Source organism: Salmo trutta, chromosome 18 (genome assembly GCF_901001165.1).
Source record: "Salmo trutta chromosome 18, fSalTru1.1, whole genome shotgun sequence".
In the NCBI taxonomy this organism is placed as follows: Eukaryota; Metazoa; Chordata; class Actinopteri; order Salmoniformes; family Salmonidae; genus Salmo; species Salmo trutta.
In genome coordinates, this window is record NC_042974.1 from 13,408,575 (window position 1) to 13,424,076 (window position 15,502).

At 44.7% G+C, this 15,502-nt stretch overlaps 1 protein-coding gene across 1 annotated transcript; it reads right to left on the reverse strand.

Annotated features, from left to right (window-relative positions):
* Positions 1 to 6,686: 6,686 nt before the first annotated feature.
* Positions 6,687 to 14,774, reverse strand: LOC115152863 (delta-like protein D). The gene is made up of 11 exons (XM_029697748.1): positions 14,244 to 14,774; positions 13,829 to 14,119; positions 12,337 to 12,397; positions 11,982 to 12,239; positions 9,793 to 9,853; positions 9,543 to 9,673; positions 9,129 to 9,298; positions 8,710 to 8,926; positions 7,759 to 8,590; positions 7,522 to 7,648; positions 6,687 to 7,394 (listed from the first exon to the last, which is right to left on the reverse strand). Exons 1-11 carry the CDS (start codon positions 14,295 to 14,297, stop codon positions 7,389 to 7,391), a joined length of 2,208 nt encoding a protein of 735 aa, XP_029553608.1. The 5' UTR covers positions 14,298 to 14,774; the 3' UTR covers positions 6,687 to 7,388.
* Positions 14,775 to 15,502: the final 728 nt, after the last annotated feature.

Consider the following 15,502-nt stretch of genomic DNA (forward strand, 5'->3'; position numbering starts at 1 on the left):
GAATATAAAACAAGTATACCCCTGCCCCTTCTGGTCAGAATATAAAACCTATATACCCCTGTCCCTTCAGGTCAGAATATAAAACCTATATACCCCTGCCCCTTCAGGTCAGAATATAAAACCTATATACCCCTGCCCCTTCTGGTCAGAATATAAAACCTATATACCCCTGCCCCTTCAGGTCAGAATATAAACCTATATACCCCTGCCCCTTCTGGTCAGAATATAAAACCTATATACCCCTGCCCCTTCAGGTCAGAATATTAAACCTATATACCCCTGCCCCTTCTGGTCAGAATATAAAACCTATATACCCCTGTCCCTTCTGGTCAGAATATAAAACCTATATACCCCTGCCCCTTCTGGTCAGAATATAAAACCTATATACCCCTGCCCCTTCTGGTCAGAATATAAAACCTATATGCCCCTGCCCCTTCTGGTCAGAATATAAAACCTATATACCCCTGCCCCTTCTGGTCAGAATATAAAACCTATATACCCCTGCCCCTTCAGGTCAGAATATAAAACCTATATACCCCTGCCCCTTCTGGTCAGAATATAAAACCTATATACCCCTGCCCCTTCTGGTCAGAATATAAAACCTATATACCCCTGCCCCTTCTGGTCAGAATATAAAACCTATATACCCCTGCCCCTTCAGGTCAGAATATAAAACCTATATACCCCTGCCCCTTCAGGTCAGAATATAAAACCTATATACCCCTGCCCCTTCTGGTCAGAATATAAAACCTATATACCCCTGCCCCTTCTGGTCAGAATATAAAACCTATATACCCCTGCCCCTTCTGGTCAGAATATAAAACCTATATACCCCTGCCCCTTCTGGTCAGAATATAAAACCTATATACCCCTGCCCCTTCTGGTCAGAATATAAAACCTATATACCCCTGCCCCTTCAGGTCAGAATATAAAACAAGTATACCCCTGCCCCTTCTGGTCAGAATATAAAACCTATATACCCCTGTCCCTTCAGGTCAGAATATAAAACCTATATACCCCTGCCCCTTCAGGTCAGAATATAAAACAAGTATACCCCTGCCCCTTCTGGTCAGAATATAAAACCTATATACCCCTGCCCCTTCAGGTCAGAATATAAAACCTATATTCCCCTGCCCCTTCTGGTCAGAATATAAAACCTATATACCCCTGCCCCTTCTGGTCAGAATATAAAACCTATATACCCCTGCCCCTTCAGGTCAGAATATAAAACAAGTATACCCCTGCCCCTTCTGGTCAGAATATAAAACCTATATACCCCTGTCCCTTCAGGTCAGAATATAAAACCTATATACCCCTGCCCCTTCAGGTCAGAATATAAAACCTATATACCCCTGCCCCTTCTGGTCAGAATATAAAACCTATATACCCCTGCCCCTTCAGGTCAGAATATAAAACCTATATACCCCTGCCCCTTCTGGTCAGAATATAAAACCTATATACCCCTGCCCCTTCAGGTCAGAATATTAAACCTATATACCCCTGCCCCTTCAGGTCAGAATATAAAACCTATATACCCCTGCCCCTTCAGGTCAGAATATAAAACCTATATACCCCTGTCCCTTCTGGTCAGAATATAAAACCTATATACCCCTGCCCCTTCTGGTCAGAATATAAAACCTATATACCCCTGCCCCTTCTGGTCAGAATATAAAACCTATATGCCCCTGCCCCTTCTGGTCAGAATATAAAACCTATATACCCCTGCCCCTTCTGGTCAGAATATAAAACCTATATACCCCTGCCCCTTCAGGTCAGAATATAAAACCTATATACCCCTGCCCCTTCTGGTCAGAATATAAAACCTATATACCCCTGCCCCTTCTGGTCAGAATATAAAACCTATATACCCCTGCCCCTTCTGGTCAGAATATAAAACCTATATACCCCTGCCCCTTCAGGTCAGAATATAAAACCTATATACCCCTGCCCCTTCAGGTCAGAATATAAAACCTATATACCCCTGCCCCTTCTGGTCAGAATATAAAACCTATATACCCCTGCCCCTTCTGGTCAGAATATAAAACCTATATACCCCTGCCCCTTCTGGTCAGAATATAAAACCTATATACCCCTGCCCCTTCTGGTCAGAATATAAAACCTATATACCCCTGCCCCTTCAGGTCAGAATATAAAACAAGTATACCCCTGCCCCTTCTGGTCAGAATATAAAACCTATATACCCCTGTCCCTTCAGGTCAGAATATAAAACCTATATACCCCTGCCCCTTCAGGTCAGAATATAAAACCTATATACCCCTGCCCCTTCTGGTCAGAATATAAAACCTATATACCCCTGTCCCTTCAGGTCAGAATATAAAACCTATATACCCCTGCCCCTTCTGGTCAGAATATAAAACCTATATACCCCTGCCCCTTCTGGTCAGAATATAAATCCTATATACCCCTGCCCCTTCTGGTCAGAATATAAAACCTATATACCCCTGCCCCTTCTGGTCAGAATATAAAACCTATATACCCCTGTCCCTTCTGGTCAGAATATAAAACCTATATACCCCTGCCCCTTCTGGTCAGAATATAAAACCTATATACCCCTGCCCCTTCAGGTCAGAATATAAAACCTATATACCCCTGCCCCTTCTGGTCAGAATATAAAACCTATATACCCCTGCCCCTTCAGGTCAGAATATTAAACCTATATACCCCTGCCCCTTCAGGTCAGAATATAAAACCTATATACCCCTGCCCCTTCAGGTCAGAATATAAAACCTATATACCCCTGTCCCTTCTGGTCAGAATATAAAACCTATATACCCCTGCCCCTTCTGGTCAGAATATAAAACCTATATACCCCTGCCCCTTCTGGTCAGAATATAAAACCTATATACCCCTGCCCCTTCTGGTCAGAATATAAAACCTATATACCCCTGCCCCTTCTGGTCAGAATATAAAACCTATATACCCCTGCCCCTTCAGGTCAGAATATAAAACCTATATACCCCTGCCCCTTCTGGTCAGAATATAAAACCTATATACCCCTGCCCCTTCTGGTCAGAATATAAAACCTATATACCCCTGCCCCTTCTGGTCAGAATATAAAACCTATATACCCCTGCCCCTTCAGGTCAGAATATAAAACCTATATACCCCTGCCCCTTCAGGTCAGAATATAAAACCTATATACCCCTGCCCCTTCTGGTCAGAATATAAAACCTATATACCCCTGCCCCTTCTGGTCAGAATATAAAACTTATATACCCCTGCCCCTTCTGGTCAGAATATAAAACCTATATACCCCTGCCCCTTCTGGTCAGAATATAAAACCTATATACCCCTGCCCCTTCTGGTCAGAATATAAAACCTATATACCCCTGCCCCTTCTGGTCAGAATATAAAACCTATATACCCCTGCCCCTTCTGGTCAGAATATAAAACCTATATACCCCTGCCCCTTCTGGTCAGAATATAAAACCTATATACCCCTGTCCCTTCTGGTCAGAATATAAAACCTATATACCCCTGCCCCTTCAGGTCAGAATATAAAACCTATATACCCCTGTCCCTTCTGGTCAGAATATAAAACCTATATACCCCTGCCCCTTCTGGTCAGAATATAAAACCTATATACCCCTGCCCCTTCAGGTCAGAATATAAAACCTATATACCCCTGTCCCTTCAGGTCAGAATATAAAACCTATATACCCCTGCCCCTTCTGGTCAGAATATAAAACCTATATACCCCTGCCCCTTCAGGTCAGAATATAAAACCTATATACCCCTGCCCCTTCAGGTCAGAATATAAAACCTATATACCCCTGCCCCTTCTGGTCAGAATATAAAACCTATATACCCCTGCCCCTTCTGGTCAGAATATAAAACCTATATACCCCTGCCCCTTCAGGTCAGAATATAAAACCTATATACCCCTGCCCCTTCAGGTCAGAATATAAAACCTATATACCCCTGCCCCTTCTGGTCAGAATATAAAACCTATATACCCCTGCCCCTTCTGGTCAGAATATAAAACCTATATACCCCTGCTGCAGTCAAATCTTTGTTCAGATGGCGAACTAGAGGAGCAAATGTTTTTCTAAAATAATTCATCTTTATAGTAAACACGGATAAATAGTTGTGTAAATAAGAACATAAAAAAGTTTTAACAATATATCAGCTAACTGATACATTTCTAAGGTATCATACTGTATCATTTTTACAGATGGATGCTATTTATTAAATAGAAAACGGAGCAAACATAAACATGATCTGCCTCAGTATTCTATGAACATAAACATGGCTACTCAGGATCAGCATTCTAAACTCAGCAAAAAAAGAAACGTCATTTCACTGTCAACTGCATTGATTTTCAGCAAACTTAACATGTGTAAATATTTGTATGAACATAACAAGATTCAACAACTGAGACATAAACTGAACAAGTTCCACAGACATGTGACTAACAGAAATGGAATAATGTTTCCCTGAACAAAGGGGGGGTCAAAATCAAAAGTAACAGTCTTAATCTGGTGTGGCCACCAGCTGCATTAAGTACTTCAGTGCATCTCCTCCTCATGGACTGCACCAGATTTGCCAGTTCTTGCTGTGAGATGTTACCCCACTCTAGCACCAAGGCACCTGCAAGTTCCCGGACATTTCTGGGGGGAATGGCCCTAGCCCTCACCCTCCGATCCAACAGGTCTCAGACGTGCTCAATGCTATTGAGATCCGGGCTCTTCGCTGGCCATGGCAGAACACTGACATTCCTGTCTTGCAGGAAATCACGCACAGAACGAGCAGTATGGCTGGTGGAATTGTCATGCTGAAGGGTCATGTCAGGATGAGCCTGCAGGAAGGGTACCACATGAGGGAAGAGGATGTCTTCCCTGTAACGCACAGCGTTGAAATTGCCTGCAATGACAACAAGCTCAGTCCGATGATGCTGTGACACACCGCCCCAGACCATGACGGACCCTCAACCTCCAAATCGATCCTGCTCCAGAGTACAGGCCTCGGTGTAAGCTCATTCCTTCAAAGATAAACGCGATTCCGACCATCTTCCCTGGTGAGACAAAACCACGACTCGTCAGTGAAGAGCACTTTTTGCCAGTCCTGTCTGGTCCAGTGACAGTGGGTTTGTGCCCATAGGCGACGTTGTTGCCGGTGATGTCTGGTGAGGACCTGCCTTACAACAGGCCTACAAGCCCTCAGTCCAGCCTCTCGCAGCCTATTGCGGACAGTCTGAGCACTGATGGAGGGATTGTGCATTCCTGGTGTAACTCGAGCAGTTGTTGTTGCCATCCTGTACCTGTCCTACAGGTGTGATGTTCGGATGTACCGATCCTGTGGAGGTGTTGTTACATGTGGTCTGCCACTGCGAGGACGATCAGCTGTCCGTCCTGTCTCCCTGTAGTGCTGTCTTAGGCGTCTCACAGTACGGACATTGCAATTTATTGCCCTGGCCACATTTGCAGTCCTCATGCCTCCTTGCAGCATGCCTAAGGCACGTTCACGCAGACGAGCAGGGACCCTGGGCATCTTTCTTTTGGTGTTTTTCAGAGTCAGTAGAAAGGCCTCTTTAGTGTCCTATGTTTTCATACCTTTGACCTTAATTACCTACCGTCTGTAAGCTGTTAGTATCTTAACGACTGTTCCGCAGGTGCATGTTCATTAATTGTTTATGCTTCATTGAACAAGTATGGGAAATGGTGTTTAAACCCTTTACAATGAAGATCTGTGAAGTGAATTTGATTTTTAAGAATTATCTTTGAAAAACAGGGTCCTGAAAAAGGGATGTTTCTTTTTTTGCTGAGTTTATGAACATAAACATGACAACTCTGGATCAGCATTCTATGAACATAAATATAACAACTCTGGATGCTTGGCTCTGTTGTGCTTCTACAGTGGTACAGTATAATGCATTTGCCTCATGCACCCCAACTCGAATGGGGTGTCTCTCCATCTGGACAGCTGCAGGTCAATATGTTATTCAGTGTAGTTTTCAGCTGTCCACTTCTTACTCAATGCTTCAAAGAGTGATTATGAATGAAGACAGTCATACAGTACATATGGTAATGATGTGTTTCCTGCTTTCATATATGTTTCTAACCATTTGTCGTGCTGGTTTTGGATTCTCATTGAGTTAGAACCAAATCAGTCTTTGATGAGTACGAAGTGCAAGTTGCTTGTAGGCTACGGCATTGTAGGCTATGACATTGTAGGCTATGACATTGTAGGCTATGACATTGTAGGCTACGACATTGTAGGCTACGACATTGTAGGCTATGACATTGTAGGCTACGACATTGTAGGCTACGACATTGTAGGCTACGACATTGTAGGCTACGACATTGTAGGCTACGACATTGTAGGCTATGACATTGACTAAGGTTTCAAAAAAGTTGGAAAACACTGACCAGATCATTTCCCAGGGGTGGTTTCTTTTTTTGTCAGAAGGCTCTTTCTTCCTAAAAATAAATTGCCATCAAGATGAGGGTAGTAATTTGTGATTACCGGTTGTGCCTTTGTGTCAGTTAGTGAGGTCCCTCAGGGAGACAGTTGCATCAGGCCAAGAATACTCACAGTTTACATTAAGACTACGTATAGAACTTAGGGTGAAACGTTGCATGCATTTATGTCAAAGAGAAATCACTCTAATATTCAATGTTTTGCGTGACATGTTATGTAGGTGGATAATCACAAAGACACTTATATGCTATTATTTCATACATTATTTATTTTTGAAAAATATTTAGTTGATTTTCTTAACGGGCAACAATTCCAATAGCTTCTGTACAATGCTTCTTAAATACATTTTTGTTGGAAAACAAAGTCACATTGACCTGAACTGCCTTATATACATTAGACATAAATTATATCAACAACAACAAAAATCTACAAATTCACAAACAAATGGAACACATAACACAATTAAATTAAAAGAATACATCTTTGAAAAAAACACAACAGTATGTTTACAAATTTAAAGGCAGTATTTTCCCATCTTAAAACTAATTCAGAAGACTGCCTCAAAGGCTTTACAAATATACACTGCAGTCAGTGCATACTCATTATACACAGTAATTAACTCAAATGTGTATGTTTAAATACATATTAAAAAGTAACCCTCCATAGTGCAATGAGGTACAACTGTCCTCACAGGCAGTGCAACAAGTCCATATTACGCACGTTCCTGGGAAACATAAGTTGTGAGAGCACGGACCAGTGTGGTCCAACATCCTTTATCTGCAGCCACTGTGCTTACTTCAGTTGAGAACCAGCTCATTCTGAATATCACTGTCAATGTCTTAGTCTCACAGCAGCAGTCACACGAAGGGAAACCTTCCCCCTGGGTTTGAGCAGCATTCACCGGAGTAAAACCTCCAGTAGAAGACGAGCTACAGCTCAGCTTGGTGTTAAACCTGGGGAAGACAAGAGGCAAAGATGCTTTAGTTTCAGAGTGTTTGGCTATACGCCAACCAGTGAAAACTAAATATGCAAACCGTAAAGCGATACATTCAGCAGTGAAAAAGAGGAAAATCAACTCACCTCAGTTGCAATGATACATTCATCTTTCTCGTCTGATATGACGTAGACTGACTGGTACTTTGTGTTGTTGCAAATCGATGCTTCGTTGCACATTGACTCCACTGGACGTTTATCTTCTGAGGCGTCACTGAGAACACAAGAAAAATAAATACATTAACATCAACATTCACTCTTCAGACAAGCATCACTACTCCCATATGTGGCACATCATTTATATCTAAATGTGTAGATATTCACCTCTTTAAACATTTTCTGTGTTTCTCTTCAAACTCACTGTCGGAACAAAAAGATTCAGAACAATCTGATTCGGAACACTTTGCTTCACTCTTTTCTTGGTCCTCTTTCGACACATCTTCTGGCTTCAGCTCATGCACCAGATTATAATCTGTTGACGAGCATCGGGACTTGTAGCCATTCTGCTCTCCTCCAGCATTGTCCGAGTGAAAGTCCACTTTCTTATTGGTGTTCTTGACCCCTGTCGTGCCGATCACGCTGACAGATAGGTCCTTGTCAGGCCGTTGACAGTTGTTGGCCAGGTTGTTCATGGTCTCACTCTCACTGTGGGTGTCTCCCTGCTGACTCCTCTGCTGCACCTTGACCCGGATGTAAACCACCAGCACGGCACAGGCCACCAGCAGCAGCAGCGCCAGGATAATCCCAGCACACGCTGCGGTCCAGGGGAATGTGCCTTGGTCCTCTTCATCAGAGTATCTCTTACCAGCTCCTTCCACCCCGGGCTGTCCCTGGGGGTGCTCCGGCAGGAGGAACTGGCAGTTATGGCCGCCGTAGCCTGGCACACAGGCGCACACGTAGCGGTTCTTCCTCTCGTGGCAGGTGGCTCCGTTGTGGCAGGGATTGTGCTCACATTTGCTGATGGTCGAGCTGCAGTTCTTGGCGGTGTATCCAGGTGGGCAGGTGCAGGTGTAATCGTTCATGCCATCCAAGCATGTGCCACCATTCTGGCAGGGGTAGTTGGCGCACTCGTCAATGTTGTCCTCGCAGTTGGCTCCGGAGAAGCCCTCAGGACACTGGCACATGTAGGAGTTCACAAGGTCCATACACTGGGCACCTGGAGACATTAAAAAGGCATGTTAAACCAACTGTTACAGTAATCATTCATGTCCTCAGACTTTGAATAGAAAGGTTAAACTGGTAAACACAGAACTGGAGAAGTTTGTTTCAGCTTACCGTTGGAGCATGGGTTGGAGGTGCAGTGGTCGATCTTCTTCTCACAGTTGAATCCGGCATAGCCGAGAGGACACTGGCAGTAGTATCCTCCCTCTGGGTTGTCAGCACAGCGTCCGCCGTTAAAGCAAGGCCCATCAGCACAGGTCATGGCACTGAGCTCACAGCTGTTGCCATAGAAGCCTGGGGGGCAGGCACATGTGTATGTGTTTTCTAAATCCTGTCAGAGGCGAGACAAAGCACTTGCTAAGCAAAAGTTACAACTCCTTAATGACTTGTTATTAATTTGTTATGCTACATTCACCATGAGGAATGCCTGCCAGCTCTAGCATAGCAGCACCACACACACTATGTGACACTACATCACTGAGAAATGCTTTCTAATGTAACTAATGAGGGGCAGCTCAGAAAAAAATACTTACAGTGCAGCTTCCCCCATTTTGGCAGGGGTTGTCGGAACATTCATTAACCTCAATCTCACAGCTGGCCCCAGTGAAGCCAGGTTTACAGGAGCAGGTGTAGCTACCCTGGCCAGTATTGGTACAAGTGGCTCCATTCACGCAGGGCTTGTGGTGTGTGCAGTAGTTGAGATCTGAAACAGACAATGGCACATGCGGATTAGTCTTCTGAGAGTTAATGTACAGTGATATCCAGGATGTTTTTATGACTTGTTTTAAGGCCAAGATGTGCCCTATTCTCTGAACCTGATTGGTATGGTGGCTTAGATAACATAGTGGGGATACTGTATGTCATCTCAACACAAGCACAGTCTAGATCTGGTGGAGAAGGACAGATGAGCACTAGTCAGTTGCATATGGGAGATAAACAGAACTCACCTTGGTTGCAGAAGAGGCCACCCCACCCCTCCAGGCAGCTACACTGCCACGGCTGCTGGCAGGTGCCATGAAGACATCCTGGGTAGCGGATGCAGTCATCACAGTAACGCCCACTGAAGCCAACTCTACACCTGTAACCACACACAATGCTCATGGTTAGATATCTGGCATATATGAAACTACACCAAGCGGTGATCCTGTTGACTGGTGTTTAACCCAGACAGAAGATGGACAAATCACTGGGACTTACTTGCATTCACCAGGCTTGTCACAGAACCCGTGCTCCTCGCCACAACCAGGAAGACAGATTGCTGCAATGAGATAGACCATCACAAGTGAATCACGGGAATCTAACTCATTGGAACATGTGTTTATTTACATTTAAGTCATTTAGCAGACGCTCTTATCCAGAGCGACTTACAAATTATACCAGCAGAGCTTATTTTCAGATAGGCCCTTTCAGTAAACACTGGTTCATTCATTTCAGTGGGCTGGTGGCCCCATTAGCCGTTACCTAGAGAATATGCTCCACTTGTCACCAGGGGGACTAACATTCTGCTTAACACAGTTGCTGCCTATACAAAGGCTTCTTTTTCGGCTAAATATGGGTCAGAAGGGGTTAGGGTTAACCATAACTATGGGTCAGAAGGGGTTAGGGTTAACCATAACTATGGGTCAGAAGGGGTTAGGGTTAACCATAACTATAGGTCAGAAGGGTTAGGGTTAACCATAACTATGGGTCAGAAGGGGTTAGGGTTAACCATAACTATGGGTCAGAAGGGGTTAGGGTTAACCATAACTATGGGTCAGAAGGGTTAGGGTTAACCATAACTATGGGTCAGAAGGGGTTAGGGTTAACCATAACTATGGGTCAGAAGGGGTTAGGGTTAACCATAACTATGGGTCAGAAGGGTTAGGGTTAACCATAACTATAGGTCAGAAGGGTTAGAGTTAACCATAACTATGGGTCAGAAGGGTTAGGGTTAACCATAACTATGGGTCAGAAGGGTTAGGGTTAACCATAACTATGGGTCAGAAGGGTTAGGGTTAACCATAACTATGGGTCAGAAGGGGTAGGGTTAACCATAACTATGGGTCAGAAGGGGTAGGGTTAACCATAACTATGGGTCAGAAGGGTTAGGGTTAACCATAACTATGGGTCAGAAGGGTCAGAAGGGTTAGGGTTAACCATAACTATGGGTCAGAAGGGTTAGGGTTAACCATAACTATGGGTCAGAAGGGTTAGGGTTAACCATAACTATGGGTCAGAAGGGTTAGGGTTAATCATAACTATGGGTCAGAAGGGTTAGGGTTAACCATAACTATGGGTCAGAAGGGTTAGGGTTAACCATAACTATGGGTCAGAAGGGTTAGGGTTAACCATAACTATGGGTCAGTAGTCCCTTTTTTCTTGCTGCTGATACAACCCCTCCCCTTAATGTCCCTGAGTCTGTGCAGATACAATGTGGACAGCTGGTGTACGTGGTGCCAGTGCAGGACAGCTGGTGTACGTGGCGCCAGTGCAGGACAGCTGGTGTACGTGGCGCCAGTGCAGGACAGCTGGTGTACGTGGCGCCAGTGCAGGACAGCTGGTGTACGTGGCGCCAGTGCAGGACAGCTGGTGTACGTGGCGCCAGTGCAGGACAGCTGGTGTACGTGGCGCCAGTGCAGGACAGCTGGTGTACGTGGCGGCAGTGCAGGACAGCTGGTGTACGTGGCGCCAGTGCAGGACAGCTGGTGTACGTGGCGCCAGTGCAGGACAGCTGGTGTACGTGGCGCCAGTGCAGGACAGCTGGTGTACGTGGCGCCAGTGCAGGACAGCTGGTGTACGTGGCGCCAGTGCAGGACAGCTGGTGTACGTGGCGCCAGTGCAAGACAGCTGGTGTACGTGGCGCCAGTGCAGGACAGCTGGTGTACGTGGCGCCAGTGCAGGACAGCTGGTGTACGTGGCGCCAGTGCAGGACAGCTGGTGTATGTGGTGCCAGTGCAGAACAGCTGGTGTATGTGGTGCCAGTGCAGGACAGCTGGTGTATGTGGTGCCAGTGCAGGACAGCTGGTGTATGTGGTGCCAGTGTAGGACAGCTGGTGTACGTTGTGCCAGTGCAGGACAGCTGGTCCATTGTCTACTCTCACTCAGCAGCTGCCTGCTTCCAACAATACCTCACTAAGCCAATCAACGCCAAGTGCACTGCCAAGTAGCCAATCAGGCATTACATTTAATCTATGGCTTGCGTGTGAATATTCGGCAAATTTCTCTTATTTAAATTTGCCTAAACAGTGCAACCCACATTTTGATAAGTGAAACGATTTGGTATTAACGCATGATTTATTCTGACTAATGACTGCAAATTAACCACATTCATACTTTTGTAAAAGAAAAACGGAACAACATAAGTTAGTATGGGCAAAGCAGAAGTAAGGAGGATGCAGTCTACTTACGTTCTGTGCAGTAGGTTCCCTTCCATCCTGAGTTGCAGATGATCTCGCCACGGTCCCCACAGGTGAAGTGACCGAAGGCATCATCTCGTGGACGGCAGAAAACAGAACAACCCTCCCCGTAGTAATGCTCATCACAAACAAATCGGTAGGAGTATTTCAGCTCTGTTCTTCCACTAGTTTGTAAATCAGAGGACCACTCATCGCCCACTGTCAGATGCTTCTGAGTGGTGAAGCGACTGATCAGACCTTCAGGGTTATCTGAAAATTGTGAATACAGGAATTAGTACATACATCCCTATAAATATTTACAATTAATCATTTTGTTTGGTGACCTGTTGCTCTGTATTGAATTTACCTGTTGAAAGATCGTCGCCAGAATCTGTGTGTAGGGCCTCAATGATGAGAGAGAATGTCCCCTGTTGAAAAAAAAGAACAATTATAATAATGAACAACTGTGCCAAAGGGTTAGAAGGTGCTGAGGCCCCACAGGCCATAAACATTGGGCTGTTAGGCCTGATAGAGGTGAACCACCGTTAGGCTTCTGTTAGGCCTGATAGAGGTGAGCCACCTAAGTTAGGCTTCTGTTAGGCCTGATAGAGGTGAACCACCGTTAGGCTTCTGTTAGGCCTGATAGAGGTGAGCCACCTAAGTTAGGCTTCTGTTAGGCCTGATAGAGGTGAGCCACCTAAGTTAGGCTTCTGTTAGGCCTGATAGAGGTGAGCCACCTAAGTTAGGCTTCTGTTAGGCCTGATAGAGGTGAGCCACCTAAGTTAGGCTTCTGTTAGGCCTGATAGAGGTGAGCCACCTAAGTTAGGCTTCTGTTAGGTCTGATAGAGGTGAGCCACCTTTAGGCTCCTGTTAGGCTTGATAGAGGTGAGCCACCTTTAGGCTCCTGTTAGGCTTGATAGAGGTGAGCCACCTTTAGGCTCCTGTTAGGCTTGATAGAGGTGAGCCACCTTTAGGCTCCTGTTAGGCTTGATAGAGGTGAGCCACCTTTAGGCTCCTGTTAGGTCTGATAGAGGTGAGCCACCTTTAGGCTCCTGTTAGGCCTGATAGAGGTGAGCCACCTTTAGGCTCCTGTTAGGCCTGATAGAGGTGAGCCACCTTTAGGCTCCTGTTAGGCCTGATAGAGGTGAGCCACCTTTAGGCTCCTGTTAGGCCTGATAGAGGTGAGCCACCTTTAGGCTCCTGTTAGGCCTGATAGAGGTGAGCCACCTTTAGGCTCCTGTTAGGCCTGATAGAGGTGAGCCACCTTTAGGCTCCTGTTAGGCTTGATAGAGGTGAGCCACCTTTAGGCTCCTGTTAGGCTTGATAGAGGTGAGCCACCTTTAGGCTCCTGTTAGGCCTGATAGAGGTGAGCCACCTTTAGGCTCCTGTTAGGCCTGATAGAGGTGAGCCACCTTTAGGCTCCTGTTAGGCCTGATAGAGGTGAGCCACCTTTAGGCTCCTGTTAGGCTTGATAGAGGTGAGCCACCTTTAGGCTCCTGTTAGGCTTGATAGAGGTGAGCCACCTTTAGGCTCCTGTTAGGCCTGATAGAGGTGAGCCACCTTTAGGCTCCTGTTAGGCCTGATAGAGGTGAGCCACTTTTAGGCTTCACACTTAATTCCACCACTTCCCCATTTACTCGAAGTTTCATGCAGAGATGCCAATTATACTCCAACTATGAAGATATGAAGTTTCCCACCCTGATAGCATTTGTTAAACGTGCCTTAGCATATCCCAGGACAGGAGGGGGACTACATTTCACTATGACCGTTAATGGCATTGTCAAAGCCCCATAAGTGGTGAACCTTGAGCATGCTGAACAAGATTGTATAATTTGACAAAGCTGTGCTTAAATACTCACCGGCCACGTGAATCCAAAAGAAAACGGAATAGGGTTAGCGAATGCTTCTGCAGTTGTTTCCGGCACTTGGAAGGAGTTTGATCCGAGGACAGGAGTCACCGCACCGCCATAGGTACAAGGGGGTTCCGGTGATACATTAACTTGATAATGCTTCAAGCAGATTCTAAAAAACGTTCTGCATTCACACTGCTGAATCCCAGAGGCACTTTTGCAGCAGTTTGTATTGCCTGTCACTCCTTTCTTGTTGAGAAACTCTTGCAACTTCAACTCGAAAACCCCTGAACAAAAACCCTGTAAAAACACAATTAAAACATGAAGGTTGTATTCTATTATGTTTTTGATATGTAGCCTACACATGACTAATGAATACACTTAAATTACAAATCAATTCAAAAGAGAGTCAAATTCGCAATACCTGGCCTATCAAGACACAAAGGATGACAGCTATCACACGCGACTGGCGTCCCATTGTGCTGAGGATATTCAATAAATAGTTCAATGTCCACGAGCCAGGGCAATTGACGTATATCCCAGCTCAGAAAATCATCGAGAAAGTTATTTTCCGTAATCAAAAGTCCCACTTAAAAATCCGTACGGTCTTCAGACGTCTTGAATGGAACTGGAGTTTATCTCGATGCTTCTCAGTGTGACTTCATGAACAAAGTTTACAATACAATGTAATCCTCAGCAGTGGTGCCGGTGACGAAAAATCCCAACGAAAAAATGGGGAATGAACTCGAAATTCCGTGCCAAGGTGTTAATACCGATCCAGTTATTAGATATTGCAGTTCAGCACAGCTTCTGACTTGAGGGCGCAAATGAGACAACCCAGTTTTAAGGCTGCTTGTGTTTTGTTTATTTCCCCTTGATTGACAATGATAAAAAAATGTAGTGATCCAAAACACTTCCCCAAGGCTTTCTCAGATCTTCGCCCTAAGTAACTATGCGTGTGTCTGAGGTCCCAGCCAGCCTGCCGCTAGTTATATACAGACTGCGCTGCTACGGTAATGAGATGCAAATGAGCTAGTCTACTCCCCAATCTGTCTCGAGCTGTCACAAAGGGACACTTTTCAAAACCTCCCTCTCAAAATATCGCCAAATGGTCATTGAGCTGTAAAATGTACAACCCTTCCCCATGGCACAAAACAAAACACTCTCATTTAGATTCCAACAAAATGTTCACCTGCAGAATCCTTTACATCCCTCTCTGATATCAACCTCAAATTACATCACATAACATATCCGCATTGTAGAACCCATGTAGGCAACGGTACGCTCCAAATAGGCCTACATCTTCCACGCTTAATGTAAGACTATTTTTCCTTCTTTAGCTTTTCAACATCACCCTTTTCTCCTAAACTTAACTTTTTATTTCATTTTTTAAAAATGTGTTAAAGTGTGCCCACATAAACTGTTTATTCACACAATAACAATTCATGTATTTAATCACAATATAAAACTAATGGTCAACATGAATTTACATTTCATCAAAATGGAAAATCAATAACTTATAAACAGGTTTTCACATAGCTCTTGGAAAATCTTGCCAAAAACCTAAGGATACTATCTTGATATAATTCAATGAAATCTACAAAAACATATACTTTTTTTTTTTAAATTATGAGTTTTGACAACTTTACACATCAACAGGTCAAGTGGATGCTTTTTTCTTGT

What these genes read in the sequence shown, in the direction of transcription:
- LOC115152863 (XM_029697748.1), bottom strand. Translation starts at nt 14,297, where the DNA reads ATGGGACGCCAGTCGCGTGTGATAGCTGTCATCCTTTGTGTCTTGATA. An exon ending in GGGAACCTACTGCACAGAAC is followed by an intron (nt 9,854 to 11,981) that starts GTAAGTAGACTG and finishes ATCTCATTGCAG; the next exon opens with CAATCTGTCTTCCTGGTTGT. An exon ending in AAAATGGGGGAAGCTGCACT is followed by an intron (nt 8,927 to 9,128) that starts GTAAGTATTTTT and finishes CGCCTCTGACAG; the next exon opens with GATTTAGAAAACACATACAC.